The sequence below is a fragment of the Thamnophis sirtalis genome, unplaced genomic scaffold (assembly GCF_051295495.1).
Source record: "Thamnophis sirtalis isolate CommonGarterSnake01/CBP01778 unplaced genomic scaffold, rThaSir2_p1.2 scaffold_3, whole genome shotgun sequence".
NCBI classification, from domain to species: domain Eukaryota; kingdom Metazoa; phylum Chordata; class Lepidosauria; order Squamata; family Natricidae; genus Thamnophis; species Thamnophis sirtalis.
This window is the reverse complement of record NW_028261383.1, coordinates 13,165,575-13,189,600: the sequence shown is the minus strand read 5'-3', so window position 1 is coordinate 13,189,600 and position 24,026 is coordinate 13,165,575. Positions and strand designations below refer to the sequence as shown.

The window sequence follows — 24,026 nt, the reverse complement described above, 5'->3', positions numbered from 1 at the left end:
TCAAGCGGAATCTGGTGTTCCTGCGCAAAATACATAGTTATTCTTTCCAACTCTCGATCCTTCCCGCCATGACCAGTCCTTCCCAGCCAGCCAATGTGATGTCGGTAAGATGTTTTGAGAAACTCTGAGGTATGAAACTGGTACCATTCCATTCTCAGGGCAAACAGCCTTGAAGTTCCTGGTATAAGTCAGTTTGGTGATCTAGTCTGCTTCCATTATCATTTCCACCTCCCATTCCTCCTGGCTGGCCTCACCATTTGATGCACATTTGTGGATAGATAGATAGATAGATAGATAGATAGATAGATAGATAGATAGATAGATAGATAGATAGATAGATAGATAGAGATGATAGATAGAGATAGATGATGATGGATGATAAGTAGATGATAGATAGATGATAGACAAACAAAAATAAATAAAGGCCAGGATTTAAAATCAAGAACTTAAAGGATTTGAAAGAATGAGATAACCTAATTATTCTGAATTTCAGAACTTTATTATCACACTGGTTTGTAGCACTCTGCATCTGGGCTGCTACACACAGTAGCCCTAGTTTGCTTTGCAGACTTGCTTGGTTTCTGTGTGGTTTCTCCCCACCTCTCAGCTTTGCTTCTCAAAGGTTTTGCAGTTCCAAGAATTGCTGTTTTCTCTCTCTGGCAGAGGGCAGCTGTCGAGATGCCGATCTTTGATTTGAAGGTACCTCTCCCAGAGTCTTCTGTTATCTTCTTAGTATAACTCTTCTTAATCGACACTCATGCTTGTTTTCAGTTTCCTTTTTATAAAATAAACCCTCCAATGAAGGAGATGATGGGGCTGTTTTAGCCTTCCTGCCCAAGTTGAACCAAAGCTCTAGATTCCAGGAAGAAGAAAAAAAGCCTGCTTATACCAGGTGATGAGTTCACTCTTCCACAAGATCACACACTGCCAAGGTCCAGCACGATCCGTCCCAACAACATTAATGTTGGAGCTCCTGCTGATCCTGCTCTCCTGCTGAAGCGCTACTCTGGTGAGTATCCTAAAAGAGGGAAGGAAGGGTTTTGTCCCCACCCCAGGCTGGCTGGCTGTTCTGTCTGTGAAATGTTGATGGTGGGAGGACTCAGCAGGGGATCTGAAAATCTGCCTGACCTCAGACAAGGAGACAAAGGGAACAGTGTTTAAAGAGGGTGCACAACCTTTTCCCAATTGAAGGAGAGACCCTGTCTTCGATTCCTCCTCTGTTCTCTTATAGGAGCTTCCTGGTCGTTGCCTTGTTATTTGCCTCCAGAAATTGGGAGGAAAAGAAAAGGGTCTCCTAGGTGCAGCCCCACATGTATATCGCTCTCAGGCTTGTATCACTTTTTCTTTCCCCCAGTAGAATGTCTGATCCCCAGAGGCATTCTTGGAGCTTTGGGAGAGAGTGGGGAGTTCACACATGGCACAAAGCCTGAGGGAACAACTGAGGTTTCAACAGTCAACAACTCTGATAGGAGAAAATGAAGAAGCTGGGTATTGCAACAGTTGTTTTTGTGTGTATGTTGTATTACTATACTAAAAACAACACACACAAAAAGGTCTACTCTTCCTTTGGGAGAATTAGCCCAAAAGGTTATCTTCTTTCCAGGTGTGGAAAGTTATCACCCAACCCTCTCCCAGAAAAATGAAATATCCTAGGAAACATTGAAAAGGCAGAATATTATATTTCCCTGGATGTGAAAAAGAGAAACGTTTTAAAGAGAAACTTACTGCAGCTTCCTGCTTCCCCCCCCTTTGTCAATGGGCCATTAAGAAGGCCAAGCCACTCCCTTTACATAATAAAGAGTTCTCCCCTTCAGCTCCAGGGGGATGGGATTAAGGCATGATAATATTGGCACTTTACCCAACTCACCACATGGCATCTGAGAACTCAACCAAACCTGGATTCAAAACGCAGCCTATAGAGTTGCCCCTGCATGGCTTCATGGGAGTCTGACAACCAATCAGAATATAAGCTCAAGATCAAAGGCCAGAGGGGGATAAAACCAGGGACTCAGCTTCCCTTCTCTTCTCCACCAACATTGAAGCATGTGATCACCTTTTCTGTTCAGGACTCCTGTCCACCAATAAACCAGCTTTCCAAGCAGCCTCCATGCCTCCAGTGTCTTTTTCCCCACTTGGAGCTGAATCCAGGACATTTTTTTCAACACAGGAACGTACCATAACTGAATTATTTTACTAATCCACCCAAGACCAGTTTTCCACCACTAAAGGTGTATCTTTAATCACCATTTAAATCCCCGTTCAACCATTGGAATCAGGAAACAAAGGTTTTGAAATTTATTTCACTATTGGTAAGGTGGTGATAATTTAAGGTTATTACAATTTTGCAAAACTATTGGTTCTATAGCACAGATTATTTTACTTAGTTTGCGTAATGAAATATCTGCAAGAAAACAAGCAAAAGAGCACCCTTCATTTCAATCCTGAACTACAAATATTCTCCTTTATTGGTATAAATCAAATTAAAATACAAGAAAAGCCATGCTATTTATCAATACTACAAAGTCCATGTTGGTGTGGCCTTCAATTCTCAGAGAAAAATATCCTTTCCCTGAGTAGGCAAATTGCCAATCAGGAAGCAAAGCTCAATGCATAGGATTTTTATAACTTTTTATAAGAGCAAAGTCCTAGGGCAGACCAGGGATCAAAGCCGATGTTCAGGAAACAAGGAGTTGAATTTTCAGGGTGAGACTGGAGGAAGAGAAGCGTTTCTGGTATGGTGCAGATTTAAATTCTGCAGCTGTCAAATTCACTCTCACTGTTGAGCTTTAAGGGACAACTCACTGAGAGTTGTCCCTTAAAGAACTTATTTTTGCAAATAAACGCATTTTGAAATTTTCAGGGAAGAGGATGAAGGGTAGCAGGTCTTTCTAGCTCCAGTGTGATCATTTTTCCCCAGGTTTCTCACAAGGTAGGATACCTCTGGCTCTGCATTGAGACAAAGCTGGGACAACTCCAGAGATCTGGCCAGGCTGATTCCAGCAGAGAGGACACTAAGGAGGTTTCAACCAAGTGAGCCTGAAGACGCAGGGGTGCTGAACTGGACCTAGAAGAAATGTTTTGTAGGGAAGAAACCTGTGGAGAAATTCCTTGATCACAAGAAAGAGACTATAAGAAGTGAGCCTACAAAGTGTAAACATTCGGAAATTGCCAGAAAGTTTCACTAGCCTAATTCTAGTATCAAAGAAATCTCAGCGAAGTTTCACAGCAACTGATCTGATGTGGAAATGAAGCATGTCCAGGAATTCTCAGAAACCAGGAAAAGGTGAGTATGGGTCAATAGGGTGTGGGTGGGCTTCATTGATTAGGAAAACTGGGGGGGGGGATGTCCAGCCCTATTCCTGCAAAATAAAGACCGGATCTTGTGAAATGGCTGAAATCAGAACTCTGCTCTTCAGATAGGAAATGAACATTTTTCTCTTGGAAAATTAAACCCAGACTTTAATGCCAAGTAAATTGACACTTAATATCAAAACAGGGGAAGACTGAGTCCACATTTGGCCCATCCCCTGGAGGCATCAAGGCTTGAACTGCTAGGAATTACCACTCAGTTTATTACTATTTTCATGTGAAGTGAAAAATAGATAAGGTTGAATGTGCATGTTGGGGAATTTTCCAAGATCACTTAAAAGGAACCAAAGTGGTATGTCTTCTATCTCTATAGAAGAGTCACAGCAAGGTCATTATTTAAATGAGCAATATTATTTGAAATGGAAGAATCCAACAGAGTTATGCAAACTTCCCTAAAGGGAAATGTGTGAATGGGCACAAGATGCCTTAATTGCAGCCTAAGAGACCAACTCAAAGTAACAGAGAACCACACATACAAGCACATTTATATATTTAATGTATTAAAAGATTTCCCCACAGTACACTCCATATAGGTTTAATTCAAACTTTTCTTTAAAAAAAGGAAGCAGATACAAAAGAAAATGTAAAAATATGAGAGATTGTTCTCGCATAGTCTGAGCTTGAATTGGGATAAAAAAATATTCTTGACAATAGAAAGAAACCATGTGGCATAATAACATGAAATGAATTAGCCAGAAGGCAGCCATTGATCCAGTGTGGGGGTGATAGTGTCACAGCTCATTAATCCAGCATCCCTGAATGGTTCTTCATGCAGAGATCTATGGGATCTCTTGGGATCAAATGGAACCAGCTTGGTTAAGTTCCAGAGGAGGATAGGGTTTCAGTGGCTATGAAGTGCACTAGTCAAGGACATTACTAACCATGGGGCATCTCACCGGCTCAGGGTTGACTCAGCCTTCCATCCTTCCGAGGTGGGTAAAATGAGGACCCGGATTGTTGTTGGGGGCAATATGCTGACTCTGTAAACCGCTTAGAGAGGGCTGAAAGCCCTATGAAGCGGTATATAAGTCTAACTGCTATTGCTATTGCTATCTGTGTTCTGAAGGATGGATTAGAGTCTCTGCAAGACTAGGAAAGGATGGGAACATAACCCTAGGGATAGAACAAGGGGTGTGCATGTGTGCAAAGGGAAAAGAAGTGCCAATTTTCACAAATGTTTATTTTGTACTGGGTGTCTCTTTTCAGCTTCTCGCATTTCCATCAACATGAGCTCATGCTTGACTGCAGAAGGCTCTCCCGGGACTCTTCTTGAGCCATTTCCACCTCTCAGCTATGAAAGGAACAGAAGCTGTCGAAGCCCAGCAGGATCCTCCCAGAAACAACCAATTTTGATCCTGATATTCCTGGCTCTCCAGCCGGAGGACTGCTGTGGTGAGTATCGTATCGTGGAAGAGGGAAGGAAAGCAGGATTTGTTCCTATCTCAATCCTGGTGATTCTTTATGTGAAATGCACTTGGTGGGGGCTATCAAAAAATGGAGAGTAAACTCAACAAAGATCTGAAAAACTGCCTGGTTGCTTCAGGCAACAAAGAGACAAAGGGGATCCCTGTTTAAAGAAAAATAATTAAGTCTAGTGAAAAGAAGGACTCCTGGTGAGACAATAGCAGTGTTTCAATATTTGAGGGGCTGCCACAAAGCAGAGGGGGTCAACCTATTCCCCAAAGCACCAGAAGGCAGGACAAGAAGCAATGGATGGAAACTAATCAAGGACAGATTAGTTTCAATCTAGAAATGAGAAATTTCCAAACAGTAAGAACAATTAATCAGTGGAACAACTTGCCTTCAAGAGCCAAGGTGGCGCAGTGGTTAAATGCAGCACTGCAGGCTACTGCTAGATCAGCAGTTCAGCGGTTCAAATCCCACCGGCTCAGGGTTGACTCAGCCTTCCATCCTTCCGAGGTGGGTAAAATGAGGACCCAGATTGTTGGGGGCAATATGCTGACTCTCTGTAAACCGCTTAGAGAGGGCTGAAAGCCCTATGAAGCGGTATATAAGTCTACTGCTATTGCTATTGCCTTCAGAAGTTGTGGGTACTCTTCTTTTAAGCTTTTAAGAAGAGATTGGATAGCCATTTGTCTGGAATGGTATAGGGTCTCCTGCTTCAGCAGGGGGTCGGACTAGAAGATCTTCAAGGTCCCTGTCCAACTGTTATTCTGTTAAGAGGATACAAGATCTCTTCCCAACCTGATGGAGAGACTCTGGCTTCACTTCATCTTCTGTTCCTTCATTGGACTTTCCTGGTCTCTCCTACCTCGCCATTTGCTTCCAAAAACTGAAGGAAAAGGAAAGAGGCTCCTCAGTGCAATTTCATCTTTTTCTCTCTCTGAGGCTTGTAATCATTTTTCTTTTCCTTCCCTTTCCTTTGTTAGAATGGCTGATCCACAGAGCCATTCTTGGGGCATTGAGAGAGAGTGGGAGTTCACACATGGCACTAAGTCTGAGGAAACAGACAACAACTCTGATGTGAGAAATGAAGAAGCTGGGCATTGCAGCAGTTGTGGTCATACAACTATACAAAAATATATCTACTCTTTCTTTGGGAGAATTAGCTAAAATTCAATGTCATCTTTTCAGGAAAACACTGTAATTGGACTGTTTTATTTTTTTATCTACCCATTATCAGTTTTCCACCCACTAAAGGACTTGTCTTAACCTCCATTTAAATCCCTGCTCTACCACTGAACTCAGGAAACAAATGTGACTCACTAGTTTTTGAAAATAAATTTCAGTGCTGGCACAATGGTGATAATTTGAGGTTGCTATTCCCTTGCAAAACTATTGGTTCCTGGATACATGTCAAAAATAGTTTCTAGTGTGTTAATCATGAAATGGAGATATCTCTCTTCTTCACCTCACCCCAAATTCTGACATATGAAAAGTGTTGGACAACAATTCTTCTGCCTATCCCAAAGAGGAAGCTAGTTTGGAAGGGGCTCTTTGCACATTCACCTGGAGAGCAGTAAGGGAGGGAGGTTCCATTTGCAGATATCCATAACTCTGTCCTCTTTGGTCTCTCCAGCCTCCTCCTCGCACTCCCTCTATTACTCCTACACCTTTGTTTCAAAGCCCAGCCAAGGGCTGCCCCAGTTTAGCATCCTGGAGTCTGTGGATGGGCAGCCCATCGCTCACTATGACAGCAACACGAAAGAGTATCTCTCTCTAGTGCCTTGGATGGAGAAGGTGAAGAAAGAGGAGCCGCTTTGGGAGGAATACACTGGAATAGCAAAGAAGGCAGAACAGGACTTTGGGAGAAACCTGGTAACCTTACAGAAGTACTACAACCACAGTGAGGGTGAGTAATTGTGGGGGGAAGGACACAAGGTCTCCATCTCTGCAGCAGAATGGGAGGGAGGGGAATTGCTACTCCATAAAGGAAAGTCAGAAAAGTCAGGTATGCTTCTCCATTCAGAAATACAAATCCTGCTCCTCTTTGCTATAGGGAGAGTTGGAAGAGGGTCCAGAATATGGGGTTGGGTGGTTAAGGAAAACTCTAGAGAAAACACCTTTCTCCACATTCTAATAGGGAAGAACACTTCACTGTGATAAATCTGTTAGGTTTGATTTGTAGGGACCTCATTGACGTTCTTCAGGATGGTTTATCCCCAACCTAACCCTTCATATTTTCCAGTGGTGTGTTCATCACCAGTCATATCCACTCTAATCTCTCTGCTTTCTTATGTATCTCCTCAGGATTTCACACCTTGCAGTGGAGGTATGGTTGTAAACTGAGTTATGATCAGCTACGAGGAGGTTCTGACCAGGACAGTTATGATGGGAGGACTTTTATCAGCTTTGACAAGGAGACACTCAGCTGGATAGCATCTGATACGGCAGCTCAATTGTCCAAGAGGAAATTGGAAGGGAAACCATCAGTTGCCAAGCACATAAAATACTACTTGGAGGAAACTTGCATTGAAATGCTGAGGAGACGCATCACATATGGGAAGGAAGTTCTGCTGAGAAAAGGTTTGGATGAGATACTTTGGGGAGAGGAGCTTCCTGAAAATGCAACAATTCTTTACACATTTCTTCTAAAGTAGACACACTTAGGTCCTTCTTTGAGTGACTTATATTCTAAATCTGAGCCCATGACAAAGCCCACCTGTGTGATGGTATGCCCTAACTGTGACATTATATCATCTCTTTGTTCCACCATAAACGGTACTGTAGCACTGGAACAGGTGTGATAAAGGGATTAAGGATTAAGAGATTGGAGGGTTTCTTCCTCAGGGCTTGAACATAGAGAAAAGTTGAGATTATTTAGGAAGTTTTTCCTACTAGTGAAATTCACATTCTATCCATGGAAATGCTCCATATTTACTCTGATCCTGTCATTTCTGCAGAGCCCCCATCAGTGACAGTCACAGGTAAGACAGAGGCCAGCCAAAGAGAAACCCACATCTGCCGAGTGGATGGTTTCTTCCCCAAGGATATCAAAGCAACCTGGAGGAAGGATGGAGAAATCTATCTGAAGGACACTTTGCATGGATTAGTTGCCCCCAGCTCAGATGGAACATATCACTTCTGGCTCAGCATTACGATTAATCCTGGTGAACGGAATCACTTCCAGTGTCATGTAGAGCATGACAGCCTGAAGAGTCCTCTGAAGGTGGTTTTGATGGTGCCTGGTGAGTATTTTGGAAAGATAGAAAGCTGGAAAGGCAGAGGATTTCTCACCAAAGAGGAAGAAACAGTAGTCCAGAGACCTTTAGCTGTGTTGCAGTCTCATTGATAGCTCCAGGCAAAATCTGAGTCTTAGTGGATAGCTGCTAAGTTTGACTTTGTTTTGCGCAGCACTGTTTCCATTCCATAATATCCCTCCCACCTTCAAGATCCTAGAACTAATGTTATAGTCAAAGACCCAAGCTAGGGGCTGCCTTTCCATCTTATCTGTGTTTGCTGTGCAATAATTTTGTCCTTAGGTAAATTTAAATTTAGGTTAAGGTAAATCTTTAGGAAGATAGTATTACCTCCAAGCTGAAACAGTAAACGGTAGGCGAGTTGTCTTTTCCTGCGATATCCCAAGTTCATGAACATGAACTAATTTATGTGCTTTGAATTCTCCATAATAGAAACACATACATATTTTCTATTTAGATTCATTTTTATTACATTTATGTGCCAGCCGTCTCACCAATAAGGCGAGTTTTTTTTTCTTCTTCTTCTTTAAGCACCCCACCCAGTGTCTATTATAATCACTGTTCTGGCAGCCATTCTCATGGTCCTAGCTATTGGATGGGGTCTGTGCTTGGGTAAGTATGTTGTAGTTGGAGAGAATTTCTTGCTGGGGGATTCACATAAGCCCACATTGCATATTTTCCTTATGAGAGATGTTGCACTGATTTATTAGGTAGAAATAATTATTCTCATCCCAAACTCCCACACCCTTCTGATGAGCATCTTAATTGTCTCATAGTGGTTATGGGTGGTGGTGGTCAGAGAGGGTGAGGTTCCACTGAAGGAATGGGGTCTTTTCTTGGTTTTTGGAAAGCCTTTCCCTTCTGCTAATGAGAATAGCTAGTGGCCCCTTCCCTTTCTGGGGCAATGAGAAAATCCCTGAGAAACCTCTGACCAGGAGCTCTTCTTGCCAGACTGAATGACTCTTGCAATTGGGCATAATTTCATTTCCCTCTGTCTGATTTTTTCCTTTAGTGGTACACATACAAATAAAAACTTCCCAAGCATCTCCAGGTAGGTTGGCATACATTTGATCTTGTTTTTAATAAAATATTGGTAGCTCAGGGTTGAAATGATGGGTCCTTGGTGCTCTTTAAGCTCACTTTCTTACAGATATTTCATTACTAAGTACTTACCATTACATACCAAACTAAGTAACATCATAAGTGCTAGCAAAGAGTCGAGTTTTGCTCTCTGGTTTTTACTCTTAAAAAGGGGAGATGGAGATGTGATCGGTTATTAACATATGTACTTTGCTATCTTCTGGTAAGTTGCAAATGGTAGACACTTGGATTTTCTTGGGCAAGGAACAGCAAAGAAGCTTCTTGAATGAGAGGCAAAATGTTTTAAAGGGGGGGAAATCCAAGAAAATCAAGTTGCTTTTTGAAAAAGCACCTTTAGGAGATTCTAAGAATTGTTAAGAGATTGGATAGAGAGGAACAAGGGTAGATTAAACTTTTGCAACATGAAAGTGCTAGTTATCAGAAAATATCTTAGCATTTGGAATTCTCTATCTTGGTACTGACTATAGATCTGGCTTTGAAGATGTAAGTCCATAGCTTACACATCCTGGAATCACAGCAAGAGATGACTCTACTTGGCAGAGTAGAGTAGAGTAAGTTGGTGCACCAGGGATGGCCCTACCTGAACCAAGTAGCTCTAAGAACAGTAGTGGAGGCTTATAGATATCTGCAAACCATTACTCAATGCAACTTCTAAGAGATCTCAACAGCTCTTCTGTCAGGGTTCGTGGGAAAAAGCTGGAAAAGGATATGCTTCTAGACATTACTTCCAATCCTAATTCTGATTCTTTTCCTGCAGATGAAAGAAATTTCAATACAGTATACAGTGAGTGAACTATTCCTCCTTGTACTTTTCTGCCATAAAGTTAATGAGGATAGATGCAGATAATTATGGAACAAGGGCAAGCAGTGAACTAAAATGGGGAAGATGGTAATTTGTCTCTAGCCAGCAGATAAATCATAGCAATTTTGCTTGTGCTGGGCAAGCTGGAAAAAGGGAAATTGTAGTCAAATAAAATATTTTTTTAAGACTCATACTTTATGTTATGCTTTTCTCCACAAATTATTTTCTCCAGGAAATGGGACCATTAACAAATCTTTTTTTTGTTAAATGTGTTTAATTAAAAGTATCCAAGTTTTTAAACCTGGCATCCAGTGTTGAATTCTGACAGTTTTGTTTTGACCATTCACAGTAAAGGGGGAGGGGAAATGAGGGGACATTTGTTTCTGGTGCCCTCCCTGTGGCCATATTATGATCACTGCAGGCTCCTAAGGAAGAGTTGATGCACTGTCCAGAGAGAGCCCGGATGCAGGGTTCCACCACAAATCCGCGAAGCCCTTCTGCACGGAGACAAAAGCGCGAAGACTAATTCGCGCTGTTCTAAGTGCTAAGGAAAAACGCGACCCTACCGCGATGACATAATCGCGGAGGGCAAAATCGCGCATTCCCAAGCACTTAGTACCCTAACCCTAACCCTAACCCTAAATCTAACCCTAACCCTAACGCTAACCCTAACGCTAAACCTAACGCTAAACCTAACCCTAAAACAAACCCCTAAATTTAATCCTAATGCTTACCTTAAATGAAGTTGGCTTTCTGCCGCGGCGCCGTTTTAAAGCACCCTTCTGTTGCCGCGCTGTTGTCGTGGCGGTGATGACGCGCGGTGATGACGTCGCGGCTTTAGCGCCGTGATTTTATTGCTGCGATTTTGACCAGCGCAGTTTTGTCGTGCCACGGGATGCAGGGCATCTAGAGTTGTGAGAGGTGGGGTGCCACATTTATGCTAAAGGCTATTGAGGGAAGCGGCCTAAAGCAAAAATATGTATTATATATAACTTGTGTCAGGGGATAAAAGCTGATGAATGCTTTGTTCCGGTCCACTTTTTGTGCACCCATGTTTGCAAATACATGAATAAACTTCTTTTCTGATTTCAAGTGTGGTCTTGGGTAGTTCCATATGCGAATGTGCAGTTTACACCATATGGAAGTAAAGTTTCATTAATCTACTTTCAACTCTTGGTTTAACTTAGAACCTGTTTGTTGGTTGCCATCTTAGAATTACCTGGTCCAATTTCCCATTTAAAAAAAAAATCAGCTAAGATCAATTAAGTGCTGTCATGAAAACGGCAGGGACAATAACACAAATGTTGCCCTTCTTGGCAAACATTTCCTGCTTTACCAGTCACATTCTGCATCCGAGGCAAGATAAGCCTGCAAACACCTCAGCCCCAGGAGAGAAGAGAGACATGTGAATTCATTTCTAAGCCCAAAGGGGGTATTCAAAGACAGGATAGAAGGAAGGGAAGCTGCTTCTGAGATGTTCCCGAAAATTATAATTTTTATATATTATTCAAAAAACAAACTTAGATCTCCTCCATCATAAGAAAAGCATATCTGGGTTTCCCTTTTAGTAATTTTCCTTCTCCCCCCCCCCCCAATATGTACTTTCTTACATAAAGGGATACTCGGCTTTGTTGGACTTCTGCTTCTGATACTTAACCTTATGGGTTTGCTGTATTTCTTTGGTGAGTATAGCATCATTTCCTGGGAGGTGGGAAATAATTGGAGGGATGGTATTTCCAGATGGCCTCTCCTTTTCTAATTTCCAGGGAGAACTTGATCAACATAATTTGCTTTAATAACTTCATTTAATACTCCTGCTATCCTTTTACTCCCATAAAGACAAAGCTTGGTTTCAGAGACTTTTTTCTCCCCAGATTTAAATGCAGGATCCACACTGTTGCGCTTTATATTCTTGGGTGTGTTTCTCAGCTGCTGTCTATTGGGGATTGTTGGATTGTCGGTGTGGATCAGTGAGTAAACAGTATATATGTTTTTGGGAATGTGCATGGGGAGAAGGGGGGAGGGTGTCTGTATTTTTCTAATAAATTTCTTCCCAAGGAAGTGGGGTTATATAGTATTTGACTTTGTGGATGTAATCAGGTTTCTCTACTCTTCTTTATTATTATGTATTCTCTTATTTATATATTGATCATTACTTATTTCATTATCTTGTTCAAGACCCCAAAAACTGATGCAGATGTTCCTCTGCAGAGATACTGTTACCAGGGGATTAAAAGGAAGCTCTCTGCCAGCATCTGGACAGCATGCTGGACATAGCAAATTTGGCTTGTCCAGCATAGTATTACCTGGACAGGGCAGGAGACAGGAAATCTTTAAAAAGATTGTGGTCCTGTGATTTGGGTAAAAGTGGAAACAAACAATTGGTGAGAGTTGGTAGACTGTGACTGGTGTTGTGACTGAAGAGTTGGAGAAAAAATGGAAAGTTCAAGACCTTTGACAAAATTTCACAGAGGTCCAGGGCCTTTAGAAGAAAGATGAAGATGATTGAGCTGGACCACTTGAATTGCAGGGCTTTGGCTACATATAATTAAAGATAAAATATCCCCTTCCTAAAATGCTGCTATCAATTAAAAAGTAGAAAAATAATTCTATTCTAGCTTTTCGTTTTCCCTACCTTCACTTTCACTACTTCCTCTGCAACCCTTCCCTTGCATTCAGGATGACATTTAGTTAGTCCAAATTTTATTTGGCATTATTAGGGCAGCACTTCAATGACAAAGATGGGGGATAGCATTCTTTATTTTATGAGGCATATGTAGCTGTAGTAATTGAAATACAAGTGGTCCTTGTTTAAAACCATTCAATTTTGCAAAGATTTAGAACAAGTGATACTTATGACTGAAGTTCCAGTCACTGCAGCACCCTGCAGTTAGAAGATCATAATTTGCAACTTTTTCCAGCTTTCGACAAGTAAAACCAGTGAAGGAGATTGCAAATGGTGATATCCTCACTTTATAATGGTGTGGGATTTGGTTAATGACAGAAACTGGAAATATCAGAATTCTTGTTGCTAAGAGTAGTGATGTGATGTCACACTTTATGATCATGCCACTTAGCAACAGCAATTCCAGTCCCACTTGCTGAGGTTAAAATAAGGACTAGCTACAATATCTTAAGTTGTCTGAGAAAATCTTAAAATCAAAACATAAATCATTAATTATAAAAATATCTTCCACAGGGTTGAAGAAAAAAAATGTAAGGCCCTTGTCATCAGGGCAGAATGCTATAGCATCAGGTGAGTGATGCTTCTTCTCAACATGTTCCCTCTTACATGCCCCTTTTAATCAATGGGGACAGGAGACTCTATGAGGTAGTCTGTTGCTTTTTGTATTATGTCTGAGTCTTCCCTCTTTTCAAGTGCTCTTCTTTTTGTGGCAAATTCTTTCAAGAGAGTCACAAGCTAAGTTAAGCAGTCTAAGATGATGGTTACTAGTTAAAGAACAAAGCAAAAACTATCAAATGGCAGTTTTGTCATTCTTGAAGATATAGTCCAGAAGTATCTTGGAATCTCTTCCATACTAGCAACAAGAAAACTATAGTTGTAATAAGGAAAGCTGCCCTCAAGGTTGTCCCAAAGTTCTTGGGTTAGAATAGCAATAGCAATAGCAATAGCAGTGGACTTATATACCGCTTCATAGGCCTTTCAGGTCTCTCTAAGCGGTTTACAGAGAGTCAGCATATTGCCCCCAACAATCTGGGTCCTCATTTTACCCACCTCGGAAGGATGGAAGGCTGAGTCAACCCTGAGCCGGTGAGATTTGAACCGCTGACCTGCTGATCTAGCAGTAGCCTGCAGTGCTGCATTTAACCACTGCGCCACCTTGGCTCTTAAAAGCAAAATGTTTTTAAGGAAAACACCAAGAAAGTCCAGTTGCTTTTTGGAAAAGTATCTTTGGGACAGTCATGACCTGGATGACTGAGAATCTCCATAGACATTTGCCCTCAAGTTTGAATCAGCCCCTTTCTCTGAGGTATTTTGGTTCTGAGGTACCGTATTTTTCAGAGTATAAGACGTACATTTTCCCCTCATAAAAGAGGCTGAAAATCTGGGTGCATTGTAGTCTACTCTCAGTATTTTTATTATTCATTGGGGGGCTCCCTCTATTATACATATTGCTCAGGATGTGCTCTGTATGGTCCCAGCCTGAAGACCACTGCAGTTCAACTTTGAGCTGCCATGGAGGGACTACAGGTTTGTGGAGAAGTGGCCCTTGGGCATATGCTCATGTGGCCAACATAGTAATGCTTAGCCCAGTGTTTTTCAAATCTGGCAACTTAAAGATGTGTAGACTTCATCTTCCAAAATTCTCCACATCTCAAAGTTGCCAAGGTTGAGATTTTCTGGCTTAGTAAAGGGTGTGATTCGGCAACTGGGAGCAAATGTTACATCACTTCCTCATCACTGACCACCTGTCCTTTCTCTCCTTCAGAGAATCACAGAGAGTCCAGCAATTCAGACAGAAGTAACCCCGAGGAAATCCCCCTGCAACAGATAGGAGTCTTCAACAATACTGCTGGTGAAGAAAACCAAAGGGAGGACCTCCAAAGTTAGTTGACCTCCAAAATTCTTTGTTTACATCAGAATTTTTCTAAAAAAAAGTTTTAACAAATTGGAGGATTATTTTTTAAAACTGTATGCTGCTGAATTTATCAAATCCATGGCAATTCACACCATATAGATTTTTCAATCTATTTGGGGAAGTCTCAGATGCATCAAGTTTTTTGTGATGCCACCTGTCCTGTGTTTAACTATACAAAAAAAAATTAAAAATATTTATAATGCATTTAGTATTTCTTTGTAATACATGCATTTAGGAACTTCGATTAATGACGGAGCTGCTAGTCCTAATTGTGGTCACTAATGAGAACTATTGCAAGAGTTAAGATCTGATATATTTATAAAGGTCTGTGTATGCTTACAATTTTATATGCTTACCGTATCAAAACAATTCAAATATTGATGGATGAGTTATGTGTCATCTTCTGTTGTTATAATTCTAATTGCTCCTCCTGTAACTCCCTTGCTGCCTAACAGTCCCTGCCATTCCATTAATGCCTAATACCTCTCTGAATAATTCAATCTGCACCCATGTGCCAGTATGGCCCCCTTTGAAAAAAGTTGTGGGAGGCAGATTAAGCTCTTCAAAAAAGATCTTGAAAAATGCAGATGCTTGTCAGTTTTACTCACAGTAATTCTTATATTGAGCATTTTTACATGAGGAAAATCAAATCAGGGAAAATGTTAAAACTTCTCTGGGAAAACTAAGGGAAAAAATAATCACACTTACATTAAAAACAGGTATCTCAATGTTATCTCCTGAATGGTTGCTTGGAGAAAACAAGCAAAACATAGAATAATTCAGAGGAGAAATAAAAGGAGATGTGATGGAAAGTTGACTGGTTTCCCAGAAATCTTATTTATTTATAAAATTTATTGGCCACCCATCTTAACCACAGGGTAATTTTTGTTGTTGTACTTACTCCACGTATACAATACAATACAATAGCAGAGTTGGAAGAGACCTTAGAGTCCAACCCCCTGCCTAGGCAGGATACCTTATACCGTTTCAGACAAATGGCTATCCAACATCTTCTTAAACACTTCCAGTGTTGGGACATTCACAACTTCTGGAGGCAAGCTGTTCCACTGATTAATTGTTCTCACTGTCAGGAAATTTCTCCTCATTTCTAAGTTGCTTCTCTCCTTGATTAGTTTCTACCCATTGCTTCTTGTTCTAGCCTCAGGTGCCTTGGAGAATAGTTTGACTCCCTCTTCTTTGGGGCAACCCCTGAGATATTGGAACACTGCTATCATGTCTTCACTAGTCCTTCTTTCTGTTAAACTAGACATACCCAGTTCCTGCAACCGTTCTTCCAGTCCCCTAATCATCTTTGTTGCTCTTCTCTGCACTCTAGTTTCTAGAGTCTCCACATCTTTTCTACATCGTAGTGACCAAAACTGAATGCAGTATTCCAAGTGTGGCCTTACCAAGGCATTTTAAAGTGGTATTAACACTTCATGTGATCTTGATTCTATCCCTTTTTATGCAGCCTAGAACTGTGTTGGCTTTTTTGGCAGCTGCTGCACACAGCTGGCTCATATTTAAAAGGTTGTCCACTAGGACTCCAAGATCCCTTTCACAGTTACTACTATAAGCAAGGTACCACCTATACTGTACCTGTGCATTTCTTTTTTGTTGTCTAAATGTAGAACCTTACTCTTTTCACCATTGAATTTCATTTTATTAGATAGTGCCCAATGTTCAAGTTTGTAAAGATCCTTCTGTATCTTTAGCCTATCTTCTGGACTGTTGGCTATTCCTGCCAGCTTGGCGTCATCTGCAAATTTGATGAGTTCCCCATTTATTCCCTCATCCAAATCATCGATGAAGATGTTGAAGAGTACCGGGCCCAAAACAGAGTCTTGGGGTATTCCACTGCATACTTCCCTCCATGAAGATGCAGTTCTTGTAAAGCTTATTTGGATCTCCTGCCCAAGAACTTCAGCCACAAAATTATCACTTTCAGCCTAGGCACTGAATTTTAAAATGTCTATGATATTTATCAATCATACTTCTTAACTGCCCATCTCCCTCACAGTGTGGCTTATAGAGGGCCACTCTGTGAATGAGATGGGAGTCTCTAAATTTAATATATAGGATATATAAATAATTAATACATTAATATTGCATGAGGTCTAACAGTATACTGAGTAAATTTCTAATGTTTTGATTGGGAAGTATTCCATGTATTGAGTGTGTTAATCAGGATTAATATCAGATTAGTTACATACACGAACAATGGGTGAAAATACAAACCTATCAAAGGTCTTCCTTCAAGCTCCAGGTACTAATTATTTTCCAAAGCTTTCCAAATAGGAAACTGTAATCTTTACTCAACATTGAGAAGAGAGATTCATGTAAGAATACCCTCTTGAATACATCTACCCAAATTCTGTGTTCATCTACTGTGGACTTACATTGTTTGTCTTCGGGTGCAGAAATTGGTTTGACCCCTCCCAAAGAAACTGAAATTTGGAGAGTCTTTTGGAAAATATATCTGTCGGTTTACACCTTCAATGTCTTTATAGATGTTATTGCAATATGCCATCTCTTTTGACAGCTTTCTGAAATTCACTATTGTTCCTTCCAAAGAGATTTTGTACATGATGGACAGTAGCATCCAAATATTTTGGAAATAGTTTTGTAACCTTTTTCAGCATAGTGAGCATTGGTAACTATTTTTGGAACTCCTTTAAAATCTCCTTTGTTTGAGTCATAATACACTTCCACATTTCTGTATTGCAAAGATCAGACTTTGATAGTGAATGTACAGAATTCAGTCCTTTAAATATGGCAGGAATTCCCATATTCACACTTATCCCATTACTCACAGCACCTTACTCTAATCTTCCCTTCAAATGAAGTGATAATCCTAGACTTTCTCTATCAATAAAGTTCAGGAGCTCCAAAGTGATTCATATTGTTCTCCTATTGTGGAAACTGACTGGCTTTCTTCTTAAGATGAATCTTCCACATGAGACGTTCATGATCTGTTCCAGAGTCAGCATCTGGTCATTTCTTTGATGCTATAGTTGAGCTCCCCCACCAATTTACATTTAACTTTCTAAAATTTTAACTTTTTCTTCTAAAATATAAGAGGTCAGAAAATGGTGATAAAGTTGGCAACAAAGTGATCTTCTGGCAAAGGGTGGCTAAAGTTCTCAAAAAAGAGAATAATCTTACCCTTAATCTCAGTAGTCCATCTTGCAAAAGAACAGGCCGAGCATTGAACCCCATAACAACCCACAAGAATCCTGCCCTCTCTCCCAAAATAGCCACCTTATGAAATACCTCCTACCTGAGACTGAGGCTCCGTCCTCCCTTTTCTTTAATTTCCTGTGTTTGGAATACGATATGGACAGAATTGTTCACAGCTGTGCCTAAAAGACAAGGCGCCTTAATTAATTAACCCTTAATTAACCCTTCAGAGAAACTTCTTTCCTTTTCTTGTCACAGCAGTGCCTTAAAGGTGTAACTTAACCCTGTTCCCTTCAGAGGCAAATAGTGTATAACCTTTTTTTTCCTTTGAGGCTCCAGCTCAGCTTCCCTCAGACCCTCCAGCTGCCCATCCCCCACAATCTTGCTCTCTCTCTCTCTAATACTGTCAATTTAACTATTTTCCCACCAAAATTCCACAAGGGCTTTCCCTCCCCTCCTTCCTATTCCAGCACCCGCAATATCATACCTTTCCATTCTTCTGAATTATATTTGATTCATAGAAAAATCTACCTCAGCATTATAGAATTGTAATACAATAGCAGAGTTGGAAGGGACCTTGCAGGTCTTCTAGTCCAACTCCCTGCAGAGGCAGGAAACCAATACCATTTCAGACAAGTGGTCATCCAATCTCTTCTTAAAAACTTCCAGTATTGGAGCATTCACAACTTCTGGAGGCAAGTTGTTCCACTGATTAATTGTTCTAACAGTCAGGAAATTTCTCCTTACTTCTAAGTTGCTTCTCTCGATTTCACCCATTGCTTCTTGTTCTGCCTTCAGGTGCTTTGGAGAATAGTTTGACTCCCTCTTCTTTGTGGCAACCCCTGAGATATTGGAACACTGCTATCATATCACCCCTAGTCCTTCTTTTCATCAAACTCAGTTCGGTCTTTATATGTTTTTGCCTCCAGTCCCCTAATCATCTTTGTTGCTCTTCTCTGCACTCTAGTCTATATTGTACAACCATATCATGCTCAGAGTAAAGCCTCTAGTTTAGATGGAGCACTTGACAACTGCACCTAAAAATGAAGCCTCAACTTCGTCCCTTTCATAGAAAACTACAGCCCTTTTTTCACCCCAAGCAACGCCTTAAACAGGTCCTTTCCCTCAGCCTCATTTTCCCCCTACCGAGGCTCTCTCCTTCCCTCTGATGTTCTCTCTCGCCTGACGGTTTAACCGTTTAACGGCTTCACGCCAAAATTCCACGCGGGGTTTCCTTCCCCTCCCCTCTATTCCAGCAGGGGCGTCATAACTGTCCTTCCCCATCCCCCGAGTTGCCGTTCACGGTTACGCAAAGCAATTTATTCCAATGGGGAAGACCTTATGCCAAAGCAAAGATTTTGATCCCGCAGCTCTGATTTGATACGTTGTTATGTTGATCCCACCGCTCTGAAACACTACCTGAAATACCCGAGTGAAAAGTCCGACTCTTCAAGCCAGACAGCCCCGCACCCCTACCCAAACTTCTCTGGACTGAGGGAAAATTTGGACTACGGGAGGCGTATAAATGGCGCTTTCCCCCCCAAATGGCTGCCCGTCTTCAGCCCCTGGCTCTCCGTTCGAGTGGTTTTCTCCCCATGAGTCTTCCCCACTCCTTTTTCAAACTGGAGGTGTAAATTCCAGGCAAAACGGCAGCACCGCAGCGCTGGAGGCTCGGCCGGCTAGCTTTCAAATCCCATCCCGGTGCCGCCGCCAAGCCCACTTCTCCCACACTCCCTCGCAGGGTTGGCGTGAAGATGAAATGGAGGAGCCTTTGTTTCTCCGTCCCGGAGACTCCAGCACCTTTTACGTCTCTACCCAACAACCGATGACGACACAGAAGTGCTTTTTCGCTATTGGCCAGGTTATTGTTTTCCCGCCCCCCCTCAAAACCATCCCCGCGGGTGCCGCCTCGGCGCATCCTTTCAGTCCGCAGCCGGCTAGCGAGGAAAGCGGCTGGGAGGACGCAGGCGCAGTTTCAGCCGCGATTTCTTCCCGCCCGGGGAGGTGGGTGGCGGTGGTGAGCAACTCCTAGTGACTAACTCGCCCTGAGTAAGCCGCCCTGAGTCCCCTCAGGGAAAAGGGCGGCCTAGAAATGTTAATAAACCTCTAATAAACCTCTAAACCTCTAACTCGGGGTTTCAGAAAGCAGAATGCCGCCTCCGAAGATGCTGCGTCTTCTACTAGAAGGCTCCCCGTAAAGCCGAGGAAGGGATCGCCGGCCTGGGCTGTTTTGGGAGCGATTTGGGGCAGAGCCGTCTTCTCCCTCCTTTTCCTGCCCTCCTGTGCAGAGTTTGTCTCTCTAAAGAGCCAGGCTAACCTATTCCATAAATGTCTATAGATTCTCAGTCATCCAGGTCATGGTTGATCCAATGATGCTTTTTCAGGAGGTAACTGGAATTTCTTTTTCTTTAAAGACGTTTCGCTTCTCATTCAAGAAGCTTCTTCAGCTCTGACAGGATGGTGGGGAATGGAAGGATTTCTACTCCTTGAAGACAGCTGGTCATTTGCATCGTTTTAGAGGGTTGCTGAAGCACTTGCAGGTTTATCTGTGTTGTCAGGGTCATCTGGATGGTGCAACTAGTTCCTGTAGACTGCAATTGCTCTGGAAATCCATTTCTACTCCCACACCATTTGAAGGGTGTTGTTCATCCCAAATTGCATAGCTAAAAATCTGTAGAAGGGGACAACAGAGAATGAGGTGGCTCGACGGAGTCACTAAAGCAATAGGACTCCGGAGGATGATAGAGGACAGGAACGCCTGGAAGAACATTGTCCATGGGGTTGCAATGGGTCAGAGACAACTTTGCAGCTAACAAGAAAAGTCTAGAGATTCTCAGTCATCCAGGTCATGGTTGTCCCAAAGGTGCTTTTTCAGGAGGCAATTGGATTTTCGTGTTTTTCTTTGAAGACGTTTTGCTTCTCATCCAAGAAGCTTCTTCAGCTCTGAAGGAGAAGGGAAACGTTTTCAAAGTAAAACAAGAAAGTCCAGTTGCTTCCTGAAAAAGTGTTCCATAAAAGAGTAAGTGCGCATTCCGCCATGCTGCTGCTGTTGCAATAATACTTCCAGGCAAGATGAGTTTCCTTGAATCCCTGTTATTGCTGGAGGGAGAAAGTGGGCAGAGTAAATGCAAGTATAGATAAAAAATAGAAAGTGGCCTTGAATTTCTGTTGTAATTACTATATTAGGATACTGTATTAATTTGCTGGTCATTACAGAATTTAAGACCCTCCCTTTTCTGATTATTCTCGTCATCGCCTTCTAATGTTTTATCTATTTTTTTAATCTGTGAGCAGCCTTTTGGGTTCTCTCCCATCAATTGATTTTGGCTCCATCCAAGAAAGTTGGGCATATAGTTTTTCTTAATCTCTCCAACTTTAATTTCTAGAGTTACAAGATTAGGTTTTTGGTTTTAATCCAAAAGGGCAGTAGCAGGTATTTGGCAGTGGGTTAGTTTTGGCAACTTGTGTGTGTGTGTGTGTGTGAGAGAGAGAGAGAGAGAGAGAGGGAGGGAGGGGGAGAGAGAGAGAGCGAGAGAGCATTAGTTCTCTGGGAGCAAAGATGGGAGTATCTGGTGATGTTGAAGACATACCGTATTGTTTCTTAACAATACAAAGATAGTGGTTGGTTCTTGAGTAGCTTGTTATTGCTGGAGTAGTTTGTTATTGCTTTCTTGCAGATATTTTTTTAAAAATTCTCTTCCTAAAACTCGACTGGTTCACATAGTCCAAGCATGAGCAAGGTCCCAGCCTACTTACCTTCCAAAATTTGCTTTGTGCTACCCAGGGCCTCTTGTAAACTTGGAGGAATTGGGGTGGGCGGGCTGTCTCACATATAACTGCTATAACTAACCAGGAGAAAGATGTCTGGACTTCACAGAAGGCAGTTAAGGCAGGGGCCCATCTTTTTCTTGGAGGATGTTCTGTTGGAGGGAACCTCTGCAGAGAAATTCCAATTCCCTCCAGTCTTTTGACCTAGAGTGGAAAACTAAAAGTGCCTGTTTTTTTTAAGAGACCACCTGGGATAGATTCTGAATTCATCAGTACAAATTTTAGTTTTTATTATATTTTGTTATGCAGATTGTTAACCATTCTCCATATTCCTTGTACATTCTTTTATTTTATTATGACCTTATTATAATTCTAATATATAATGTTTATTTGTGTGATTCAGTAATTACGTATTGCTTCAGCTTGCCAGAGTTCCAGCATTTTCTTCTAATTAGAGAACCATTGTGAGATTAGTACCCTACTCAACTGCAAATCAATATTCCTCACTTTATGCAACTAATTTATGAAAATACTGAATACCATGCACGGGACTGATTCTGTGGCAACTTATTTGATACTTCATTTATTTGCTGAGGAACCATCAATGAACATAACTTGAATATAAGAATTCATCTGCCATCCTGCCAAAGATTAGCTTGGTAAGCAGAATGTTATAGGTAACTTTGTCAAGTGTTTCTCCAAAATTAAAATACTTGTGTTCAAATCAATTTCTATCATTATAAAGTTACCCAATCAAAATTACAAAAGTCTGATAGAAACATTTTTAAGGAAATTATTGTTTCATGATTTGTGCTAGGATCTTTTCAAGTACTGATCTGTGATTGTCAAGACAAAAGCATTGTTTTATCCCAAAGCTTTTGAATTTTCTATACATTTGTGCAGGGTTTGCATGAATGGATATCGTTTATTAATTGTCATAAAAAAGTTGTATATAGTGCATAATACAGCAAGACAAAGGAATAACAATGTTTAAAGTTTAAAATAAATAGCTTAATTCCTTCTAATATGAAAATGACCTGTCAACTCCTATTGAAAACTCTCATTTTCCTTATACTGTAATTATCAGGAGTAAATCAAATGTTTCAATCTTTTTAGCGATTTCTGAGGAATTATGTGCTAAGAGAAATAGTACATTATCTTTCATAATTAATCAGGGCAATTGAATTAACTCCAAATTTTATAAGCATAAATTTGTGCACAACCTTGGAAAGATCTCCTTGAACAGTACATTTTAATGCAACAGAAGAGGAAGTGCGTGAATGGGAAGAAATCATGACACTTTGATTTAATTAATCTAACTTAACTAGGTAAAGGTTCCCCTCGAACATATGTGCTAGTTGTTCCAACTCTAGGGGGTAGTGCTTATCTCCATTTCAAAGCTGAAAAGCCAGCGCTGTCCAAAGATGTGTCTGGTCATGTGGCCGACATGACTAAATGCCAAAGGCACACAGAACAGTTACCTTCCCACCAAAGGTGGTTACTATTTTTCTACTTGCATTTTTTTTACATACTTTCAAACTGCTAGATTGGCAGAAGCTGGGACAAGTAACAGGAGCTCACTCTATTATGTAGCGCTAGGTATTCAAACTGCCAGCCTTTCTGATCGAGAAGCTCAGTGTCTGAGCCACCGATTCAGTTAATTTTAGCAACTGAATGAAATCAAATGGACATTTAGCCTTTGCTTCACTTCTTCAGCCCAAAGTGTGGATTCTTTTATGTTGTATAAAATTACTGTTTCGACTGAAGGTCTTTCTGCAGTCCATACAGTTATATGGTTTCCACACTCGATGTATTTATACGGTTTCTCCCCAGTATGGATCCTTTGATGGGAAGTAAGTTCTTTCTGAATAAAGCTCTTGCCACACTCTGTGCACCGATACGGTTTCTCTCCTGTGTGGATTCTTTTATCTTTCATAAAGCTACTTCTCTCACGAAACTGTTTCCCACATGTTACACATATATATAGTTTCTTCCCAGTGTGGATCCTTTGATGTGATGTAAGCATACTTTTCAGCCTAAAGCCCTTTCCACACTCAGTGCACTGATACGGTTTCTCCCCTGTGTGGATCCTTTTGTGGTAAGTAGACTTTTTCTGCTGAAACTCTTGTCACATTCCGGAAACTTATATGGTTTCTCTCCTGTGTGAATTCTGTGCTGTATAAAAGTATAGTTCTGACTAAAACTCTTTCCACGCTCTGCGCATTTGTATGTTTTTTTTCTCCAGTGGGGATCCTTTTATGAGAAATTAGGTAGCTGCTGCTACTAAGCCTCTTTCCACACTCAAAACATTGATATGGTTTCTGTATACTTTATGAAGCTTAAGAAACTTTTTTGTGTAAATGTTCACATAGTACATGCATTTGAGACCTGGCCAAAACATTGCAAAACTATAGGATCCACGCTTTAACAAAATAATAGTAATGTGCTATATGTCATTATATATGCATTATCCTTTTAATGTTGAGTATTCTGTTGTCCTTGGTCTTGCATTAAAATGTCATATCATAATCAAGAGTCCAGAAA

General features: G+C 41.1%; 1 protein-coding gene and 2 long non-coding RNA genes across 3 annotated transcripts; 2 read left to right on the top strand and 1 right to left on the bottom strand.

Moving 5' to 3' along the window:
• Positions 1 to 594: 594 nt before the first annotated feature.
• LOC148047221 (uncharacterized) lies at positions 595 to 19,119 on the bottom strand. Its single transcript, XR_015696116.1, has 3 exons — positions 18,861 to 19,119; positions 17,815 to 17,896; positions 595 to 852 (listed from the first exon to the last, which is right to left on the bottom strand). It is a non-coding gene; the product is annotated as an uncharacterized LOC148047221 (long non-coding RNA).
• LOC106544458 (zinc-alpha-2-glycoprotein) lies at positions 2,724 to 9,666 on the top strand. Its single transcript, XM_087711288.1, has 6 exons — positions 2,724 to 3,283; positions 4,576 to 4,761; positions 6,410 to 6,682; positions 7,081 to 7,356; positions 7,734 to 8,018; positions 8,562 to 9,666. The coding sequence occupies exons 1-6, from the start codon at positions 3,253 to 3,255 to the stop codon at positions 8,738 to 8,740; spliced, it is 1,230 nt and encodes a 409-aa protein (XP_087567414.1). The 5' UTR covers positions 2,724 to 3,252; the 3' UTR covers positions 8,741 to 9,666.
• On the top strand, positions 10,851 to 15,404 carry LOC148047222 (uncharacterized). The gene is made up of 4 exons (XR_015696106.1): positions 10,851 to 11,615; positions 11,808 to 11,903; positions 13,133 to 13,189; positions 14,385 to 15,404. It is a non-coding gene; the product is annotated as an uncharacterized LOC148047222 (long non-coding RNA).
• Positions 19,120 to 24,026: the final 4,907 nt, after the last annotated feature.